Genomic DNA, 23,225 nt, shown 5'->3' with positions numbered 1-23,225 from the left:
GCCGCTCGTCCGTCTAAGGTTTGAGTCCTTCCTCGGGCATGGGTGTGTGTTGTCCTTAGCGTAAGTTAGTTTAAGTTACATTAAGTAGTGCGTAAGCGTAGGAACCAATGACCTCACCAGTTTGGCCCCATGAGACCTTACCACAAATTTCCAGAAGACAAATGGTTGAAATTATAATTCAGGGTACTGTGGCTCATCACCAAGAAACAACCGTAATGGTTCTAATAACTGGTGCGGTCCGGGCGATAACACACAACTAGGGTACAGTAACGGCCATGAACACCCACACGGAGCGATGGTGGCGCAATGCTTAACATAAAGGACTCGCATTCGGGAGGACGACGGTCCAAACCCGGGTCCAACCATCCTAATTTCTCTAAACAGCTACAGGCAAATGCCAGGATGGTTCCTTGAAAGGGCATGGCCGATTTCCTCCCCCATCTTTCCATAATCTGAGCTTTCTAAAGACCTAGATGACAACTGGACGTGAAACACTAATGTCCTCCCCCTCCTCCACTCCCACGCATAAATAACAATTATGTAAACAACGACTGTGGGAGCGGCATGAGCAAAATCAGTGGAATGCCGCCCCCAGTTATGCGCGGAATAGAACATGGCGAAATACCGATCACGTTGTAAACATTGTAGAAGTGACCCCACCCCCTCTCCCCCGCAGACTGAAAACGGGAGTGGGTGCATGACGGTGATAAATAATTATTCCTTAACATATGAAAAAAAATCTACATGCGGGATAACCTATATACACATAACATAAATGATATGGAAGAAATAAACGATGAACTGCAGACGATGGTTAGTGCGAAAACAGGAATAACAGCTGTACAAGTGACACTAGACAAAGGAGCGGCTACAAACATTGTTTCATACAGCGTGTCGAATGAAATAAAAAGGAAACTAAACCTATCTATTTTGACCTCTGCAGTATTGCCATATTTTAACAGCAATAGGAAATAACCTTCCCTGGTACCATAATCACTTGTACATAAGTAGTGGCAAAAAGACTAATAGCTAACTATTTCCTAGTAATGGATTTTTTTCGGGGAGTATCAAGTGAAAATTGACCTAGATAAGGGCAAATGTTATCTTCACAAAGGCGATAACGTAAATTCAGTTGATTTAATAAAAAAAACGTCTTGTGTGAATAACCAGTGAATAAGCAGTTAGCAGAAAAAGTGAGTATCCATCTGACGTACCCAGAGGTCTTTTATGTGAATGAGCAATGTAATGAACACATCAAAGCAGAAACGATAGTTTTATACGGCGTTCAGGGTTACGTAGGAGAAATGAATAATTTAACAGTCATAGAGAAACGAGAACTAAGTACATCGTTTTCGCAATATTTGTCTGTGTCTGAAAAGAAACGAGGAGTAATTAAGGGATATGTCTGCCATACGGAACTGTAGACTTCACGAAACTTTCTGTTGTACATCATTGGACAAAAAAAAGAGGAAGTAATAAAGGAGATCAAACATATGATTAACTAGAATGTTATTGAATCATCCCACTCACCATATTGTAGCCTCATACATGATGTAGCCGAACTCAATGGAAATGTACGACTTGTTTTGGTTGAATGGCTAATTAACATCATAGCAGAATCAAACCAGAAAACCCAGAGGAATAATTATTAAAATTCCATGGAGTATAATTCCTGACAATAATAGATTTAAAAGCATCGTACTGGAATATGTCTGTGATGGCGGAAGCCATTTCACGTTTTACTATTCAAACTTGCTGTAAGTCGAGGAACATTTATTACACCTTTTGATAAGATGCTAGGTCCCAAATTATTGACTCAACTTACAATCTGTGTGGATGATTTACTTATTGCTACAACTGAATGGGATGAGTATTTGTACATATTAAGAAGTGTGTTAGACAAATTTTCCATTTATGAAGTCACAGAATTTGCCAGAAAAGAGAATAAGTTTCGGCCTGATCCGCACAAACTAGACACCATCAAACACTTTTCTACAAAGTTAAAAACATTAAAAGCATTCATGAGGTCAGCCTCATTCTTCCGTAAGTATGTGCCTTACCAGCTACTAAACAGTGACGCACTTCTCGGTTTTTTGAGAAAAATCCACACATGGCTAAGGAGAGAAAAGTGCAAAAGCACTTTCACGCCATAAAACAAGCTTTGGTAAATTCTGACAGCCTAATATAACACAGTTTGCATCAGTACTGATGCGTCATTCCAGGGTCGAGGGGGGGGGGCAATATTGTTTCGATGAAGCAATACGATGAAAGTAAATATGTAAATATAATCAGATTTGCTTGTCGCACACCGACAAAATGTGAAAGATCTTATTCCATAACCGAACTTGTGCTCACAGTAGTGTGGGCCTTCTGCAAATTCCAGCGCATCCTATGGGGATATCACACCATAGTATATTCTGATAATCAAACACTTTCAGTGTCACTGACATGTAAACTATTGCATAAAAGTTTAGCCAAATGGTAACTGTTTCTCCTGAAGCTCGATTTTGAGGTAATTTATATCAAAGGTGAACAGAATATTTTGGCAAATGTCCTATCTAGACTTTCATAACGATTACATTTCTTTCTTTCTTTCTCTTTCGCCATAGTCCCGCAGCGATCGCAGGGTCGGCGTGGTTACAACAGATTTGGTGATGTTAGTGTTAGGGATGGCCGCATGCCCTTTCTGCCGCCACGCCGTACCCTGCAGGACGGAATTAGTGTACCTCACTGTCTGTGGCTAGTGTAAATGGTGAAACAGTGTGGACGTGTGAAACGTCCCCTTTTAACAATTTTTACATAACTGTGCTTAACCTGACACACAATATTTTTTAGCGCAACGCAATCTGACTTTCAACACACAATGTTTTGTTAGCGCAACGCAATCTGACTTTCAAAATTCTCTACAAGAGAATGGCCCTGACTAACATTAAACTATACCTTTCACAAATCACTTACCTCACAAAAATCTTCGCTGCTCAAGCTACTGCAATACAGCGAGCGCCACTACTGCCAGCTAAATAAAAGATTCAAACTATGGAAGGCACTAACTACTGATAGGGATAGTTAGCAAATGAAAGATATTAATAGAGAACAAACAATGTATTTACCTTGATATCATGACAAATTACAAAACTCCGCCATCTCTCTCCCCACATCCACCACTGCTGGCGGCTCACCTCCAACTGCCCAACGCTACGCGCTGTTCACAGCCAGCTGCCTAACACTACAATGGCGAGTATTACAACAATGCAAAGCAGCCACAGACTGCACACAGCACAGCCAGTGATTTTCATACTGAGGTGGCGTTACCAATAAAAAAACCTAAACAGCCTACTTACATAGCCCCCATGCTCCCCACAAAAAATTTTACAAATTTTGTTGGGCAGTGGGCAACACATATTTGTTAAAATTTTTCATAATCGTAATTACAATAACAAAGAAATCAAATGCACACACTTATTGATACAATGTTGGTCAAAAGCTAAAATTTTTTCTCACAGTCCATAAAGACAGTCCTGATCATTCATCACATTGCAGTGTTTTTCTCAAAGTCTGAGCAGTAAAAGAAAATGCACACGGAAGTAGTGGATTTCCATGCAGTCTTGAAGAAGTAGTGTTGCCCTTCCAACGGAAAGACAGTGCTGACTCTTGACATGCTGACAGGTAATGGGCCACAACAGAGCAAACCCACAGCGGAGTCAGTCGAAGTTTTGAAGAGTATTGGTGGGTAGGTCATCACAGAGCAGACCCACTGTAGTCCTGGTAGGGATTATGGTATTGGTGGGCCACCAGAGGCGCAGACCCACTGCAGTCCTTGTAGAAATAATGGTACTGGTGAGTCATCAAAGGTGTAGACCCACTGTAGTCCTTGTAGAAATAATGGTATTGGTGGGCCACCAGAGGTGCAGACCCACTGTAGTCCTTGTAGAAATGACGGTACTGGTGGGCCACCATAGGTGCAGACCCACTGTAGTCCTTGTAGAGATGGCCAGCAACCATCTGTTGTGACTGTGCAGGTGCACAATCACCATCGAACAGTCTTGCGGATAATGTAGCAAGTCCATAACCACCACTTGTGGACTCACAAAGTTTTTGGAATTGTCCTCAGAACCAGCAATGCTGTTATCCAGTCCCTTGCTGAATCATTAAATCACATGCAAACACTATCACTCCCTACTTCTCACATATTGTCCATATACTATGACCAACAGAAACGTGTGCAGTGAAATGTAACTTACAAGTTACTTAATTTGATGACCTGGTGTCAATTACAATTTTATAACATAAGAATACAATTACAAGGGTACAGAAAACATCATTAAAAACATAATAGTAGAGATAACATTCGTAGTAATAGGGGCTTTACAAAAGAATAGAAATAAACATATACATCAGTGTTACAAAAATAATGACATAAGTACATACATAAAGATCAGAATAACTTTTGGAATATCAACTTCCACATGAGCATTAAAACAAAACAGAACAAATACTGTATAAACATCATTACAAAGTAAATAACATGGTATTAGAAAAATTCTACAACATAGGTCTTATCAGATAAACAACTAAAGACAGGAAGTACACAAATACACAAGGGAACACAAACACATAGTGGGATAACACAAGGAAAGGACAGGGTTTCTTTTACTGCAGTATGTTGCAAACAAAAACTTTCTTTACTTTTCGGAGATCTCCCTTCGTTCCTCACTATTTCCAAAAAGTCCTATCTATACCTCCTTCCTGTATTCTATTCATATTTCTTTCAAAATAATTATTTCTCAGTGCAAAATACTCATTTTTGCCATATCTGTTTCTTGTGGCTTCTCAATGAATTTCTTCCAATTCATCATAGTTAGTTTCTTATATAGTCTACCCCCTCTTAAGCTAACTTATATCTACTGAGCTCAGATGCTAAACTAAGGGACGAGGCAATGCAGCATCACATAAAACAATTAATATAAACAACAATAAAAAAACGCAGATTTGCGAAGCAAGCAGCATTAAGAAATTAGCAAAGCAATTGTAATACTACAACTAATCTAAGGCAATGTGCAGCGAACAATAAAAAGAAATCATTAGTAAAACTGGCTTAACAGAATAATACAAAGTCAAATTCAATAACACTATGCCTGACAAACAGCAGAAGCAAAAGCAATAAATTATATCTAAACATGACAACGCTCAAGCAGAAAAAATATTACAGTAAAGACAACAATGCAGACAAGGGAAATGTATATTCACATCTTAATGACTATGTAATTAAAGTGGTGCACCACAACAACTTATTGTAAAAAAAATATTACCATATACTTGAGAAGAAAATTATGTGTGCAGTTACTGTTACTAGTCCCTTCTTATTGTCCTTTCCTTTCCAAGTGCTCCCTTTTTTTTTTTTAAGAATGTGGATTACAAAATTATTATTTAATAGATCTGCAGACAGAAAATATTTATATTAGTACATCTATAAAATTTTATTTTAACCAGTGCTGCAGTGCAGCTAGAAACTAGATATTAAACAAAATGGGCAAAGCAAGGCGTGAAACGTCATTCACTAACCATATGGCATTTCTCTCAATTAGCACGACAATAGCCGTGAAATGTTTCTCATCGTTTTCAAGTTCGACCCTGTCGTTTTTGCAATGCTTTCTACAAAGGAACGTCAATAGCGAGGATAATGGCCTCCCCCCTTTTTTTTTTCTACCTGTGCCGCTGGAAGGCTAATGGCTTTTTTTTTTCGGGCGGCTGTCGCCCAGGTGGGTGCCCGCGACGCATTACGTGCAGGTGGTCACTTAACTTTCGTACGGAAATATTTACGACAACAGTTTTCGCTACAATGGCAGTGTTACATAAAAATATTTCACAGGTCAAGAATTTGGATTACAAATCTGTAAAAACAAAATCCTATGAATATAACAGTGTCCAAAAAATTTTCGTCGGCATTGTGATACATTCACGCATTTACACACATTTCATAATTCTAAAAGTACGATTCTCGGTTTCCAACATACGTCTTCACAAGGCAGAGTTCCTAACCGCTACTCATTACTCCTTACCTTATTACACATATACAAATTCGTCGACGCTTCTTCAATACTTCATCATTAGATACATAGCATAATCAAATTCTTCATATAACATTAGCTTATTAATCATAAACATACCTCAACAACATAATACACATCGTTGTCGTAAATATAACATCATAACACCTCAGTCAACTCTCAAAAACGTCGTAGCTTTCTGCAATAATTTCAAATCCTAAAAAAAATTCTCTGCTCATTTCAATAGTGTCATCTACCTCAAACGTACCTTAAAAATCATGATCTCATACCAAATACATCATTCAAAGCTCTCATAGTATCACAATGGTTCCGAAAAAATATGAACAGTTTACAAATTACAGACAAAATACAGTTTCATAAGTGTGAAGTTATCCAACTGTGTAATTACGTAAACATCTGTCACTGATGTAGTAAAATAAATGTTTGTCTCTCTCAGGTAAATAATCAGATAGCTGTGTAATTCTGTGTTGGAGAAATATGGTACCGATGTGTAAAGTTGTATAAGCAAATACCATATTAGCTAGGGCTCCTTGTGCATGCCAAACACATGGTACACAAAGTAAGCGTGTACCCCCCTGAGGATAAATGTAATTATACCCTCAGGTGTTACAAATTACATCAATGGAATGAAATGTATCTCGGAAAACTATCTTTGTAATTCAAAAATATTTAAAAATAAATGTTTTAAGTACAAAATTAATCACTCAAATACGTGTCCTGTAGCGCTAAACTGTGCGTCATGTTGTAAGATAATCTCTGTGGAAGTCTCGTAGTTATCGTCCTCCGAAAGCTAAGTTCTACAGAAGTCAATGTACTTACCTGATGATACACAAAAGTGAAATGCTTTGCGTATAGATATCTTAGTTATTACGCTTATTGTTGTGATGAAGAAAGTACTGTGCCGTAACGTATTGTTGTGCTACGGAAAAGGCTGCCTCATTGTTGCTATACCACAAAAGTTACTACTAAAACATGTTTTACTTTCCAGAAGAATTCAGAAAAACTGTGCAGATATAAAACAGATACACCGCAAAAGCAACATTGTAAATTGTCACTCATTAGTAACGTCGTGATAAAATCCTGTAGCTGTCACATAAACTAACCACTGTGTCATCTAGTATCTCTCAGAAAGCACTTTAAATCCAGAATGTATTTTCAAATAAACCAAAATGTTGCATTAAAATCTCAAGTTAAAAAAGCACATTATCTCTCAATAAACGGTGTTACATGTGAAATGTGGTGTAAACCTTTGCTCTTCCTAGTACGCAGAGTTTCAACTTAAACGCAATTATCAAGTGGTATACGTCGGTAAAGAATACTGGAATTTTTCTCAAGGTTAGCGTCTGTGTTATTTTTCTCGGAGCCAGCGGGCGCACGCGGCTGCCTGCTGTGCGAGTCATTGTCTGTTTCTTTGCTGGCGCGCGTCGTTATTCGGATTAGGAGACCGAACTTCTACAAATTCGCCTTGCCGAGAGGGCCCAGCTCTGTTTGAATCCCGCCAGTTCTGATGCAATTCAGGTCTGTCGTTACGATCACATCGTCTGTCGTCATGTCGGTAGTTTCTGTGGTTTCTTTCTTGTCGGTTAAGTGGTGGAGAATTTCTCCCTGAATCGTAACTGCGCGCTGGACCGTTGCGTCTAAAGTTATTCTGTCCCTCGTAATAATAATTGTTTTGGTTCCCATATTGTCTGTTTCTCTGATTGTCTCTGTGATAGTCATTACCGCGGAGAGGTGATCTTTCCCTGTAATTATTACTACTCTGCCAACGGTTGTTATACGGGTGGTGTCTGTTTCGGTCACGATTTGTGTTGTGAGAATAGCCTTGTCGCGTCCAGTTATTATTTCTTTCATCGCGGAATTGCGACGGATGTAATCTGTAATTGTTGTGCTCCTGCGTTCCGCGATTGTCAGTGTCAATTTCCAGTTCTTGTAAGAGTCCCTGAAAAGCTTCAATGTCGTCTTTGCAACGTCCTGCCAAAATAATATGTCGCAAATGTTCAGGCAGTTTGATTAAGCAAATGCGGATGAGTTCTGAGGGGCTGTATGGGTTTGACAGGTACTGATTCTTGTGCAACATGTCTTCAAAATATTTCACAAGACTGGAGAATTCAGATTGTTCGAAATGTTTCATCATTATGATGCCATGTTTTACTCGGTCTTGTGTGGCTTGAGACCAATATGCTGAGAGGAAGGCATGGTAAAATTCTCCTTCACTATGACAATCGTGAATGACCGAACGCATTCTTACAGCTGGTTCATTCTCTAAATAGCCACACATAAATTCTAATCTGTGTTCTAATGACCAGTTAGGGGGAAAACAATGAGAGAATTGATGGAGCCACGCTTGTGGATGAATGTCGTTGGCAGAATTTTTAAACGTTTTGAATTTACGTGTAGTAATGAACAGCTTATAGTCAAAGTCATCATGTCGGCGAGTCGCATATCGGTCATTGTTACGTCGTGTCGGCGGTTCCATCTCAAAATTCGGTGTGCCTTGCCAATTTCTTTCATAATTTCCGAAGTGTCCTGTGTTATTATTTTGTGGTTGTTCCGTATTTCTATGTCCCTCTTCCCGTACTGGAGCGCGAGTGTCCTCTGAAATACGTAATTCTTGTATTACCTGTGTCAGCTGATCTTGTACTTCGCGGATTTCTCTTTTGTGTTGCGTATTAATTTGATTTTGATTTTGTTTGAATTTTCTAATTTGTTCATACTCTTCTGTGTCAGTGAAGGCTACAGGTCTTGTGTCATTCAGATCATCATCTACCTTTGTAGATAAGTTAGTGACCTGATCCGAAAGTTCGCCTACTTTCTCCGATAGTGAACACATTTCCTCCGTGTGTTTTTCTGAACCAAGTTTCAGAGTGTCCATTTGTGTTGAAATCAAATCTACTGTGTCCTTCAAGTTTTCCTGAGTTTTTGCAAGTTGCATAACCGAATCGGTAGATGCAACTGAGTCAAATTTAGCTTGCAAGGTCTCATGATTTTCATGAACAGTAGTTTGCAGTTCTTTTATGGCTGCTTCGTGATTCTGTAGTGCATTTTCATGACGCGAAAAAATAGGTTGGAAATGCTCACAAATTTGTGTTTTTACGTCATTACAGACTTTTTGACATTTCGATTCAATGTGATGTAACTCAGTAGTTAAATCCTCACGTGTTTGTTCAAGAGTTTGCTCCAATGAGTCTAACTTTTGAAGATTTTGTTCCATTGCGTCTAACTGTTGCTGTGTTTGACTCTGATTTTGTTCCATTTGTTTCTGATTTTGCTCAATTGTGTCTAATTTTTGAAGCTTTTGCTGTGTTTGTCCCATTTGTTGTATTAATTGTAATAACAATGCATTGGTGTCTGAAACATGTTCCTCAGTGGTTTTCGGCAGTGAATTTGCACCGGCAACATTCACATTTTGACAAGCAGAAAATGTGTCTTGACTTATTTGAGAAAACGGTGAGGATCCAAAACCTGAATCTACAGTATTTGCGAGATCGTGTCCTGTCATTTCGAATTCCTGAGGCGAGCTGTTGCCGACCGACCGATCGATAATGCTTCCCTGCTCACTGATTGTTTCACTGTCTACGCCATTGTTTGCAACCCGCTCCATCTCCCTATGCGCAATTACCAAATTACTACTTTTAACATTAGTTAATTCACTACTCTGCGGCGCTAACATACTGCTTTCGTCTTCACTGTCATTTCTCAATTTAGTTTGGAGCCTAGTGTTACGTTTTTCACACGCCATTATTGTCACAGTATTTCACACGACAACACAGAAAAACACAATTTGAAGAGCAAAAATAAGAAAACACATTAACATAGCACTGAAAATAATATCTAGTTAATTGCAAGCGCAGCTGCGAAATACTTGCTGCAAATCTACATGCATGCCACAACTGTTTTACTGTACAACAATGAAAAACTACAACTACAAAGGAAATTCTCTCTATAATTACGCGCTAGCAATAAACAAAATCTACACTAATTACACAAACTACAAGGAAAAAATCAGAAGATTCCAGTGAGGTATCCTAGGCTAAGGGTCGACATATGAAACGTCCCCTTTTAACAATTTTTACATAACTGTGCTTAACCTGACACACAATATTTTTTAGCGCAACGCAATCTGACTTTCAACACACAATGTTTTGTTAGCGCAACGCAATCTGACTTTCAAAATTCTCTACAAGAGAATGGCCCTGACTAACATTAAACTATACCTTTCACAAATCACTTACCTCACAAAAATCTTCGCTGCTCAAGCTACTGCAATACAGCGAGCGCCACTACTGCCAGCTAAATAAAAGATTCAAACTATGGAAGGCACTAACTACTGATAGGGATAGTTAGCAAATGAAAGATATTAATAGAGAACAAACAATGTATTTACCTTGATATCATGACAAATTACAAAACTCCGCCATCTCTCTCCCCACATCCACCACTGCTGGCGGCTCACCTCCAACTGCCCAACGCTACGCGCTGTTCACAGCCAGCTGCCTAACACTACAATGGCGAGTATTACAACAATGCAAAGCAGCCACAGACTGCACACAGCACAGCCAGTGATTTTCATACTGAGGTGGCGTTACCAATAAAAAAACCTAAACAGCCTACTTACACGTGTTTCAAATGTCTGCGACGCGTGTAACTGAGGTGTAACGTGGGGACCAGCGCAGTATTCACCTAGACGGATGTGGTAGACCGCCTAAAAACCACATCTAGGCGGGCTGGCAAACCGGCCCTCGTCGTTAATCTGCCGGGCAGATTCGATTCGGGGCCGGCGCGCCTACCCGAGTCCAGGAAGCAGCGCGTTAGCGTGCTCGGCTATCCTGGCGGATTTTCATAACGATTACATGAGTACACAGAATTTTTAGAAAAACATCCGACTTTACGATTTCACTCACGTATTACGGTTCTTAGAGGCCCCATTATGAGTTGCTTGATTGAGCAAGGTAAGGCAACGAATAACTAGTACTGACGATGCAGACCTGGCAACACATTATAAGTTATATAATGGAGTTTTGTTTTACATTCGAACGACAAGGTCTGTTAGGTGATGTGATTGTTTACCTAAAGCATATGTATACAGTACTGTCAGGTACACTCACAATTCGTGGGGTCACGACGGTGTAGCCAAGTGTGCTCCGACAATAATGTCATATGTTGTTTGCGTAAGATTGAACGTAGGTTACAAGAAGTCATCAAGAAATGAGTGATTTGTCGAAATACCAAACACTTAAACAGATCACAGTTCAATGAAGTACATCCTGTTATAGCCGCGCGGGATTAGCCGAGCGATCTTCCACCGTGTACTAACTCTAGGGATTGATCGATGAGAGGATACAGAATGAAAAAGGTCTAATGAAGTTATGTTCGAAAACTCATGGTTTCTATGCTAGAGACCTTTTTATTGAATCATAGTTTGTTACAGAGACCGTAGTCTAATATGCAATGTTCCTTTCAGTCACAGTTACAGTATACATGGTACCCTCCTAGAAAGTGGTATTGCTCCTCATATATCATGCCCTAGCGCCCTCTCCTGCCGTAGTAATTGATTATGTTCTGTCCGATTCACTTTTCTTGCTGACTCACCTTGTAGTAGATGTGATACAGCGTTGTACTCGATGGTTCCGTATTCGAAACGAGAGCTTGCCGACGTGGAAAATGACAACGGGCGGCGAGCTGCGACGTTGTATTGGGAGATCTACCCCGCCAAAAACAACCACAGCATTCAATGTTTGCAAAACTGTTTCACGTTTTGTCTGAGACAGTGTCGTTTCAGGAGCAGGAAATCATGAAGGATGTACCCGAAATGTTCGGACACCATGTGATTATCACTGTGGATGGTGACCGCCGTTTCAGTACCAGGCAGTAGGCAGTTGGCCTGCCAGTACAGCGTACACCAGACGACCGTGTGGATCATTCTCCCTGACAATTGTTACTACCGTTATCAGTTACGGGCTGTGCAGGGCATACTAGCGACAGACTTTCCACATCGGGAGCAGTTTTGTCACTGGTTTCTTCACCAGACAATCACGATTCTGGGACTTATGTTATCCATCCTATTCACAAATGAGGCCACCTTACGTAGAGTGGTAGCCTCACTTTTCATAACAGTCATCTGTGGGTGAATCATCAGCATCGGTATGTGTGGGCCGGGATAATTGGCGACCGTATTTTAGGATCAGTTTTCCTTCCACGTCGCCTAACAAGCCGGAACTATCGGCGTTTGTTGCGGCAGACTTTGGCTCTTCTGCTGGGAGAAGTGCCGTTGATATTCGAAGTGTTGTGTGGCTGCTACATGATGGTGCTCCAGCCAACTTCGCTGTTAACCTCTGGACGCATCTCAATGGTGTCTCCCCTGGTCGTCCAGTTTTATGACCTGCTCGTTCACCGGATATCATCTCGTGCTGTTTCGCTTATTGGGCCATCTCAAAAGTATCGTATATGCAGAGCCCATTCCAGATGTGGAGACACTGGAGCAGCATATTCGTGCTACCTTTGACACTCTTCGGATGCCGCCTGGCCGATATGAACGTGCGAGACTGAACATCCTACGACGCGTACACACATGTCTTAAGGCAGATTGAAACCATTTTCAGAACATAGTCTAGCTGTGGCTGCAGGGTTCAGCGCGTATTAGTCTGCTGTTTCTGTAACAATGTATGATTGAATAAATGGTCTCTAGCATGGAAACCATGCATTTTGGACATTTTACGGTTTCAGGAAACGTCGTTCGTTCTGTCATGATTCATTTTCTACATTCGGGAAGTATCGGTAACAGCCATATTTGATGAACCGTAACCATTTAACTGTATAACTCCACCTACATTCAATAGTAAAGTTTCAGAAATAGGATGTAGGAGTACAAGAGGATCTAATTACAAGCAACAAAAATCAAAAAGGTGACTATTACTAAAATTTAGCTTGAACTTCATCACTTCACTCATTGGGAATTCTTGTTCAGTATTGTTATTTTTATCTATCTAGTTATGACGTCTTTAGGTTAACTTCTTGATAGGAAATCGATGGCTGCGCTGTAAGGAAAGACATCTCCACAAGCAAAGGGCAGTGTGAACATAATGTTTTAGCAGCTGGAGGCTCAATAAGGGTGTTGTGCACTACGAAACCCTCCCCATTATCTTGTCTATCGCAGCTGGTATTTGTTGCCAACAACTAAAAACCGTGATTCAGCTTAACCCTGGTAACCTTACGACGAAAGTCTATTTTAATAAAATACGAAGTACTATAACACGAATGTGCCTATAACAGCACGAATGAATAAGATATTACTCAACCTGGACTTAGAAACGGTCTGTGTGTATTTGTTGTCCTATGTGAAACTGAAACAGCATGCAGATTTGCCATATGATAGTTACAATTTATTAACTTTGAATGTGACTGCCTGTAGCTCTGTTACGAAACGGCTAAAAAATCTTGCCTTCAGCGATACTGGAACGCTGGCCCAAGGCAACCCTCACATCAGAAGCTAACACGTCATCTTCGTGCCACTTTTTTTTGAAATTTTCTTGGCCTTACTATAGGTGAAGGAGAACTGTTCGAGTGAGTTTAAAAAAAGATGCCGAAAGTGGGAATCGAACCCATACCTCCTAAGTAAAGAAACTATAATCAATCCACCAGAATACTTTTTATAAGAAACTGTGTCTATTTATTTACTGTGCAGGTGCGTTAACCACTGCGCATTCCTTTGCTTTCTTTTTTTTTTATTAAAGCCTACCACACGAGTAAAATGTTGCAGGTAAAATGATAAGGCAAATAAAAATTTCTGTTGTGTGACAATAAGACTTTGTTCTTTATAAAATGAAATGTATACTATATTTTCTTTAATTACATTCTCCTACGCGGTACACCCCAACTGGGTGGTGGATCAAGCAAGGCACTCTCTAAAAATACTAGCGTAATATGTTCAATATGTAGAATTTTGCATAATCAATGAGTGACGTTCTTGTACTAAAACCAGCAAGTCTTGCACACTCTTACTGCCCTCTCGGAGAAGGTAAAGTACAGTCAGACCGTAAATCTAAGTTACTGCAATGGTCTCTTTTCGGGGAAAACATCTCGTATCTGGGAGACATAGTATCTGTGGTGTTGTTGCTTGCGGCGCCACCCGAAGAAGGAAGACGATCATTTTTTGGACCAAACACCACAGTGCCGCCGAAGGTACGCATTTGAGGCGATGTTAATCTGCGTCCATAAAATTGGACTGTGGATAGATTGGCGTATACGTCATATGAATTTATGTAAGCTGGAACGAGTCACATATTTCTCATTTACTACCTGATTCCACAGTGCACGTGTCTCCGTATCAAGGTATAGGTGGTGCACAGTACGCCATTGATTGCAGCCTCTCTGTGGCATTACTCGGCCGAGCTCGAGTCGCGATGCGATATATATGAAGTGTCGTTGCCGTCCTGGTAGTTGGTAGTTCCATACGTACATAACTGTGTCCCACAGAATGGTTTCGTATGTAGGGAAGCGATGGTGAGACGTGACCCACTGCCACCGGTGCAAGACGAGATGATGGTGCCACTTCGTCTGTCAAGGTGCCCGTCAGACTTGTCTGGTGTCGAGTCTACATCTTGATCATCGTGCTTACTTACGTAAATCGCCACTGCTCGGTCGTGAATGTGGATTAGTCCAAGGCCTTTACGACTGCTAGGGAGGGTGAAGGACCTTAAAAAGCTTGCCTTTGCTCACGGAATAACCTAATGCCATCATAAGTCAGTGCGCCAACACAACCGACATAGGAAGAACCTGGGATAGATGGGAGATGCGAGAAGCTAGATGTATACTGCCAAAGGTCATATCTAGAACCCTTAACCAGTGAATTCGAACAATCGCACGAATTGTATGCAGAAGATGTCTGTAGTTGACTGCAACCGTGAGTGGATCGTCTGTAGTGAAGGTAATTCCCAAACATTTCATCTTGTCTATCGGCTGTAATGGTGCCACACTTCCCGTTGCGAGTCCTCTCCCGATTTTCATGTGGTTTGCCGAAGCCATACCCTACAAATTAATCCAGTGCAACGCCGCTCTTGCCTCGTCACCCGCCTGTGCTAGAAACACTAGGTCATCCGCGCATAATCTGCTTATAAATTAGTGGTGCCTTATTGTCATTCTTTCTTGTCGGTTCCGGAGCCCTCAGAGTAGCTGCGCTAGAGCGATGGCACTAAGTACCGTCGACAGCGGGCACCCTAGTCTGACCGATCGTGAGATGGTGATAGGCCGCACCATGCGTCCACTGATAACCAATCAGGATGAGGCGCCGTGGGGTCGTAACAACACCACAGAGACAAAACTCCGTGGAAACTTCATTTGTATCACCACTTCCACGGGACAGGCATGGCTCACCCTGTCAAAGGCGCGATCAAAATCTATCGTCGCCAGTACACCCCGGAGACGACATGTTGTTGCCACTGCGATCACACCACGGTAGTCGCAGAGTGCCGTTTGTATATTGCTACCCTTCCTAGCTGGATTTGGTGGAGAGATATCACATGGCGAAGTACACGTTTCAAACCTCCTGCAAGTATCCTGGTGTAGATCTTGTAGTCGCAATTAAGAAGGTTCAGTGGCTGGTAGGCCAGTATCTCTGTGCAAACGGATGGCTAGTGAATAGGGATGATCATTCCTTTAACGAAACCGGGTGGAAGAGGCACATCGGGGGACATCAATTCCGGTACATCGCAGTCCATCGCGAGATCATGAGGTCTTTAAATGTTCGGTAAAGCACCCTCGTTCGGCCGTCGCGTTGAGGCATGCGGGTAGCTTTCGTGGAACGTCGTGGAAGGCTGCCTCACCGCGTTCCACTTCGTCATGGAGTGACCGTATTGTTGCACAAGGGCAATATTTTTTGCGATGTCGTACGGCGACCATCCGGCAGTACGACCGTCTGTATTAAGGCTCTGCGGTTGCGTTATTTTTTCCGATAACGTGATACATCCACTGCGATTCTCCACGGAATCGTTGAAAGCGTCTTGCGCGGATTGCGACCCCTCCAGACTTCGTCGCATTATAGAATTTATGTGGGAATGCGCTCGTTTTATTGCAGCACTCTGATCCTGTGAGGGCGCTTGTACAGAGAGTTTGCAAAGCGTCGTGAGATAAAATTCTATCCTGTGGCGCCTCCACATCATCTGCTCCCTTCCGTATGCGTTCAAGGCTCGGCGCATCGCAGGTCCTACGGATTGCAGCCACCATTCGAACGTCGTCGGATATGTCGGGAGGCGTCGTTCACATTCGCGCCAAGCGTCTTCGATTAAGCGTCGGCCTTCATTTTCCCTGAGGTGCGCTGTATTCAATTTCCAACACCGCTACTCCTCCACACCCGTTGATGATGTAGGGAGACCGTGCAAATATATGCGAAGTGATCTGAAAAGGCCACAGGCCATAATTCTTCATCGAGGATGGCAGATTCTAGACGAGCCTGCTGAAGTTCTTTATAAGACATACGTACCAAACTCTAGAACTTTTTAATTTTTAATTTTTGACTTCATCTTGTGTGGTCGTAATTTTGACTAATACCTGCTCGCAATGTAACTTCACGGTTGTTAAAATTTCATTGTGATGAAGACTCCTTAGAGGTGTCGAAATCTAGTACAATGTGTTAGAAAATTATTTGCAAACGGTTGGCTGTGTTATTTCTCCATTTAAACTTATATGCGGTTGGTGAGAGACAGCCACATTCAAAACTGTTTGCACCATATGTTGGTTTTAAAAAAGATTCAACAAACTTTATCATTTATGCAAGCTGTTTGGATGATGCTATACATCGAGATTAATGCACAAAACGTCAAGAGGAGAGTCTGGGCGTATAATGTGCAGAGCAAAGAGTATAAAAGAGTCATTTGGTAATGGGGTACCACCGATGACTACGGGTAATATGTGTTGGACTCGGAGCTTAAACAACTGTGCAACATGTGTTACAACAGAAGCACCATGTACACCACGTGATCAAAAGTATCCGGACACCTGGCCGATGACTTACAAGTTCGTGGCGCCCTCCATCCGTACTGCTGGAATTCAATATGGTGCCAGCCCACCCTTAGCCTTGATGACAGCCTCCACTCTAGCAGGCAAAGTTCAATCAGGCGCTGGAAGGTTTCTTGTGGAATGGCAGCCCATCCTTCACGGAGTGCTGCACTGAGGAGAGATATCGATGTCGGTCGGTGAGGCCTGGTAAGAAGTCGGCGTTCCACAACATCCCAAAGGTGTTCTACAGGATTCAGGTCAGGCCTCTGTGCAGGTCAGTGCATTACAGGGATGTTAGTGTCGTGTAACACCTCTGCCATAGGTCGTGCATTATGAACAGGTGCTCGATCGTGTTGAAAGATGCAATCGCTATCTCCGAATTGCTCTTCAACAGTGGGAAGCAAGAAGGTCCTTAAAACGTCAATGTAGGCCTATGCTGTGATAGCACCACGCAAAACAACAATGGGTGCATGCCCCCTCCATGAAAAACACGACCACACCAAAACACCACTGCCTCCGAATTTTACTGTTGGCACTACACACGCTGGCAGATGACGTTCACCCCGCATTCGCCATACCCACACCCTGCCATCGGATCGCCACATTGTGTACCGTCATTCGTCACTCCACACAACGTTTTTTCACTGTTCAGTCGCCCAATGTTGACGCTATTTACACCAAGCGAGGCGTCGTTTGGCATTTACCGTGTTGATGTGTGGCTTATGAGCAGCCACTCGACCATCAAATCCAAGTTTCTCACCTCCCGCCTAACTGTCATAGTACTTGTAGTGAATTCTGATGCAGTTTGGAATTTCTGTGTGATGGTCTGGATACATGTCTGCCTAGTACACATTACTACCCTCTTCAACTGTCGGCGGTCTCTGTAAGTCAACAGGCGAGGTCGACCTGTACTCGTTTGTGCTGTACGTGTCCCTTCACGATTCCACTTCAATATCATACCGGAAACAGTGGACCAAGGGATCTTTAGGAGTGTGGAAATCTCACATACAGACGTATCACCTGACCATGTTCGAAGTCCGTGAGTTCCACGCAGCGCCCCATTCTGCTCTCTAGCGATGTTTAATGACTAAAGAGGTAGCTGATATGGAGTACCTGGCAGTATGTGTCAGCAAAATGCACCTAATATGAAAAACGTATGTTTTTGGGGGTGTCCGGATACTTTTGATCACATAGTGTACTTTCTACTGTTATACAACACAAGCTAGGTTTATCTGCATAGGCTGATAAAAGTTTTATTCTCCCAGGTAAGGGTCACTGCTAGATGAAAAATTAATACGATGATGATGCTTGATTTTATTGTGAACACCTAAAAAATGTAAATAATGGAAATATCAGAAAAATGTAAAACATATATAAAATGTCATTGTGCGCACTCGTGCGAGCGCTCGCGCGCGGCTGTGTGTCTGTGTGTGAAAAATGTAAATTGTAGACCTTAAATGTGACATTAACTCACATATGCATATGGAAATACCACTTTTTCATTGACCAGATTAAACAGTCAATCGCCAGGAAAATATGTCATCGAATTTGTCTTTTATCAAAAACCATGCATACTCTTTGATGAAAATTTATATAACTTAGTTTCTTTGAGATTAAAAAATGTCCGTCGCATTTGCTCAGAAAGTGAATATTTGGAAAAATACCCTCTGTAATATATTATATCGTCTTGTTTCATGCTATTGTGCCTTGCACAGACGGAGAGAGAGAAAGAGGGACAGAGAGAGAGAGAGAGAGAGAGAGAGAGAGAGAGAGGTTACGTTTCTTAGGCGTACAATATTTGATATGTGAAAGCTGACGGAGATGAAATACAAATGTGTGTGTGTTTCTGATGTATTTTGAGGTGGAAATGCTGTACGTTTCAACTTACCTAATTTTTTTGGAGAAATGCTTTTTAATGTTGTTGTTGTTGTTGTGGTCTTCAGTCCTGAGACTGGTTTGATGCAGCTCTCCATGCTACTCTATCCTGTGCAAGCTTCTTCATCTCCAAGTACCTACTGCAGCCTACATCCTTCTGAATCTGCTTAGAGTATTCATCTCTTGGTCTTCCTCTACGATTTTTACCCTCCACGCTGCCCTGCAATACTAAATTGGTGATCCCTCGATGTCTCAGGACATGTTCTACCACCCTATCCCTTCTTCTAGTCAAGTTGTGACACAAGCTCCTCTTCTCCCCAATTCTATTCAATACCTCCTCATTAGTCATTTGATCTACCCATCTAATCTTCAGCATTCTTCTGTAGCACCACATTTCGAAAGCTTCTATACTCTTCTTCTCTAAACTATTTATCGTCCACGTTTCACTTCCATACATGGCTGCACTCCATACAAATACTTTCAGAAACGACTTCCTTAAATTTAAATCTATACTCGATGTTAACAAATTTTTCTTCTTCAGAAACGCTTTCCTTGCCATTGCCAGTCTACATTTTATATCCTCTCTACTTCGACCATCATCAGTTATTTAGCTCCCCAAATAGCAAAACTCCTTTTCTACTTTAAGTGTCTCATTTCCTAATCTAATTCCCTCAGCATCACCCGACTTAATTCGACTACATTCCATTATCCTCGTTTCGCTTTTGTTGATGTTCATCTTATATCCTCCTTTCAAGACACTGTCCATTCCGTTCCACTACTCTTCCAAGTCCTTTGCTGTCGCTGACAGATTTACAATGTCACTGGCGAACCTCAAAGTTTTTATTTCTTCTCCATGGATTTTAATACCTACTCCGAACTTTTCTTTTGTTTCCTTTATTGTTTGCTCAATATACAGATTGAATAACATCGGGGATAGGCTAGAACCTTGTCTCACTCCCTTACCAACCACTGCTTCCCTTTCATGTTCCTCAACTCTTATAACTGCCATCTGGTTTCTGTACAAATTGTAAGTAGCCTTTCGCTCCCTGTATTTTACCCGTGCCACCTTCAGAATTTGAAAGAGAGTATTCCAATCAACATTGTCAAAAGCTTTCTCTAAGTCTACAAATGGCTTTTGAATATAATGCAAAAAATTCATGTCCTTTGGATATCTTCGAGGATAGCCACTATGGCTGCTGTGGGGCTACATTGTGATGGGCTGTTTTATTTTGATGGCAGCGAAAATACTGTGCTGTGACTGGTTATTTCGTCTTAATGCCAGATAAAACACTAGGTTCTAACTGGAGGACTGAGAAGTGGAGGGGGTGGGGGTTGGAGCGATGGACAGGATGATATCATCGAAAACAGGCGTGGCTTGTCACCTGATGATGACACTGTGGAAAAGGCGGTGAGGCTTGTGACGTCAGTGGTGCTCTGTTTCTAAATGAGAGGTGTGTGTGCATCACTGAATTGTATTTTATTTTGCTATTGTTAATTGACAACATTATTCTTTGCATTGCGACGGTGAAAAATTTTCTTCAGGCGGATACTTAAATGATGTAAAGCGAGAACCTTCCATATTTCTTGGATGATTTTCCGACAGAGTTGTACAATAGATTTAATCAATATTGTTATTTCGTCATCCGTTCTCATATGTGAACATGAATCTCTCTCTCTCAATCAATCGAACACTACCTGTCCATGTCAGTCTGCGATCATTGTATCTACTGTTTTGTAAACACAACAAGAAGTTATTGCGGAGTGTTATCAAAGAAGCAGGGTGATGATTTGTACTTACCTCTATATACCATCTATTGAAGAAACGGTGCCGTAAAGAAACTCAGAATATATTGTACACTGTGCGTCAGAGTTTAGTACATTTACGCAAAATAGTTTCGGACTGTCGGAGTATTACTTAAAAATAAGTGAAAGTAGGTGGTAGTACAAAGCAAAATATGTTGGAAAACGAAAGTTTATTGAAGCATTTACATCTATAACATATTTTTATTCGTTCACTTAGTAGCAATTAGTACATATTTTATAATGAAGAGGACTGTCATCTTATTTCCATTTCACTTTATGATGAAGTCACTGACTGATATTTACGGTTTTAGTACGAGTACTTCGTAATAAATGACCCAACTTAGCTTAAACCGCATAAGGAAATTTGTGTTTACGGCAGCAGATCGTGCCAGAAATTCATATCTGGACCAAACAAACTCTTCGCTGTTTTAAGAGGAGATGTTATCTCGAGGTATGTCGGAGACGATTCGTCATACTCGTTCCAGACTTCTGTCAGAAGCGTGTTTCCTTCCGGTGTTGGGTTGCTGAAACAAGAATACAAACATTGCGGTTTATTACCCAGCGTCCCTTCACCAACGTAACATTTAATTTCTTACACTCAGAATCTGTCTAGATCACAATAAGTAGAGATTCCTTATGGTACATTTGGACCATACCCATCTTGAGATCAAAACAGAACCCGAATATATTGTATACCGTTAAGAAGTGTACTGATGTGTCAGATTCCCTATAACGTATGGCAGAGTTTTGACGTGAAACATTGTGGCTGTGCTTCAAGTTCTATTTTTATCTAATGATGGCAGTGCATGTACAGTATAGCAGGAGGACTACATTATTAAATCTGTCGATGAGATGGTGGGATAGTGACTGCGAAATTTTCTACATTAAGCTGCCACCTCTCGCAGAAACAATGATTCTGAGACAATACAGTTTGCCGTTGAATTGAATTGAACTTCGATGAAACATGTCAGTATGTCATTCCGTATGTTTCAACTCTACGCCAGGCCCATGTTACAATTAAAAATGGAATATGACAACGTTCGTTCCCCTGTGCCAGACGACATACAGACACATCTAACACGATGCTGCACGCAGAACCGGAATTTGTCTGATAAGATGACGCGGTGCCACTTCTGCATACAGTGTTATCGTGTGGTAACATCTCTGTCGACGCGCCCCTCGCAGCGGACCACTCGGTCGTCACACGTATACGGGATACAGCAAAACTCCACCTACAAAATTTCATAAGTCATCCAGGAGTATCTTAAGACTATTTTAGTAAAAGGGACTTGCGGTTCCTTGCTGCCTAGATACCGAATGATAACGTAATTATGATTTATCCGCATGTAATCACCAAAATGCTCAGCAAAAACACAAAGTAATGCCACAACACTGAAAAGAAACTCTTACACTTATGTGACAGCGTGTTAAGTCTGTTCTCTCAGTGTACAGTGCAGTACTAACAAATGCGGGTCTGTTCGCTTGGACGTATTGTTGAAAATAACGACCACCATGGTAACGGCGGAGTGTACAACGATACACCATGAGTTGTCTTATCGTCTCCAAAAACCCAGGAGTTTGCCGAACTTTTTCCGCGGCTGTGATAATCCGTCTCCATGTGAGTAGCGACAGGAGTCTCGTAAACTTGGGTCTTCATAGGTCCGCGAAAGTTGAAGTTCATTGTTCACATGCCTTATGATGGATATGGGCGTGAAGTAGGACCACCTCGACGAATCCAGTGTTGTTCAAACCGTGGTTCCTTACATAGAGTGCAATTTGTGCAGACGTACGGTTATATGGTTGTTGCGGTCGTCAGTCCGAAGACTGGTTTGATGCAGCTCTCCATGCTGCTCCATTCTACGCGAGCCTTTTCATTTGCGAATAACTTCGCAACCAACATCCTTCTAGAACTGCTTACTGTATTCATCTCTTGGTCTTGGGCGATTTTTGCCTCCCCTCACTTCCCTCCAATACTAAACTGGTGATCCCTTGATGTCTCAGGATGTGTCCTCTCAATCGATCCATTATTTTGATCAAGTTGTGTCACAAACTTCTGTTTAGTACCTCCTCGAACCATCTAATCTTCAGCACTCTTCTGTAGCACCACATTTCGAATGCTTCTATTCTTTTTTTGTCTAAACTGATTGTTGTCTATGTTTCACCTCCACACATAGCTCCACTCCAGACAAATTCTTTCAGAGAAGACTTCCTACCACACAAAACTATATTCGATGTTATCATATTTCTCTGCTTTTCTTGCCATTGCCAATCAACATTTTATATCATTTCTGCTTCGAACATCATCGGTTATTTTGAAGCCCTAATAGCAAAACTCAACCACTACTTTAAGCGCTTCGATTGCTAAGCAAATTCCCTCAGCATCACCTAATTTAATTCGACTAAATTCCATTATCCTTGTTTTGCTTTTATTGGTGTTCATCTTACGTCCCCTTTTCAAGACAATGTCCATCCCGTTCAACTGCTCTTCCA

At 41.4% G+C, this 23,225-nt stretch overlaps 1 protein-coding gene across 1 annotated transcript in view; it reads right to left on the bottom strand.

Moving 5' to 3' along the window:
- Positions 1 to 20,918: 20,918 nt before the first annotated feature.
- The window catches only part of LOC126234591 (bile salt-activated lipase-like), a 45,026-nt gene continuing 42,719 nt past the window's right edge, over positions 20,919 to 23,225 (bottom strand). The window contains exon 9 of the mRNA XM_049943306.1: positions 20,919 to 21,259. Within this exon, the coding sequence (XP_049799263.1) occupies positions 21,106 to 21,259 (154 nt within the window). The 3' untranslated portion in view covers positions 20,919 to 21,105. The remainder of the gene's footprint in view (positions 21,260 to 23,225) is intronic.

Source organism: Schistocerca nitens, chromosome 2 (assembly GCF_023898315.1).
Source record: "Schistocerca nitens isolate TAMUIC-IGC-003100 chromosome 2, iqSchNite1.1, whole genome shotgun sequence".
NCBI lineage: Eukaryota > Metazoa > Arthropoda > Insecta > Orthoptera > Acrididae > Schistocerca > Schistocerca nitens.
The sequence above is the reverse complement of the archived record's forward strand: the minus strand, read 5'-3'. Positions and strand labels throughout refer to the sequence as shown.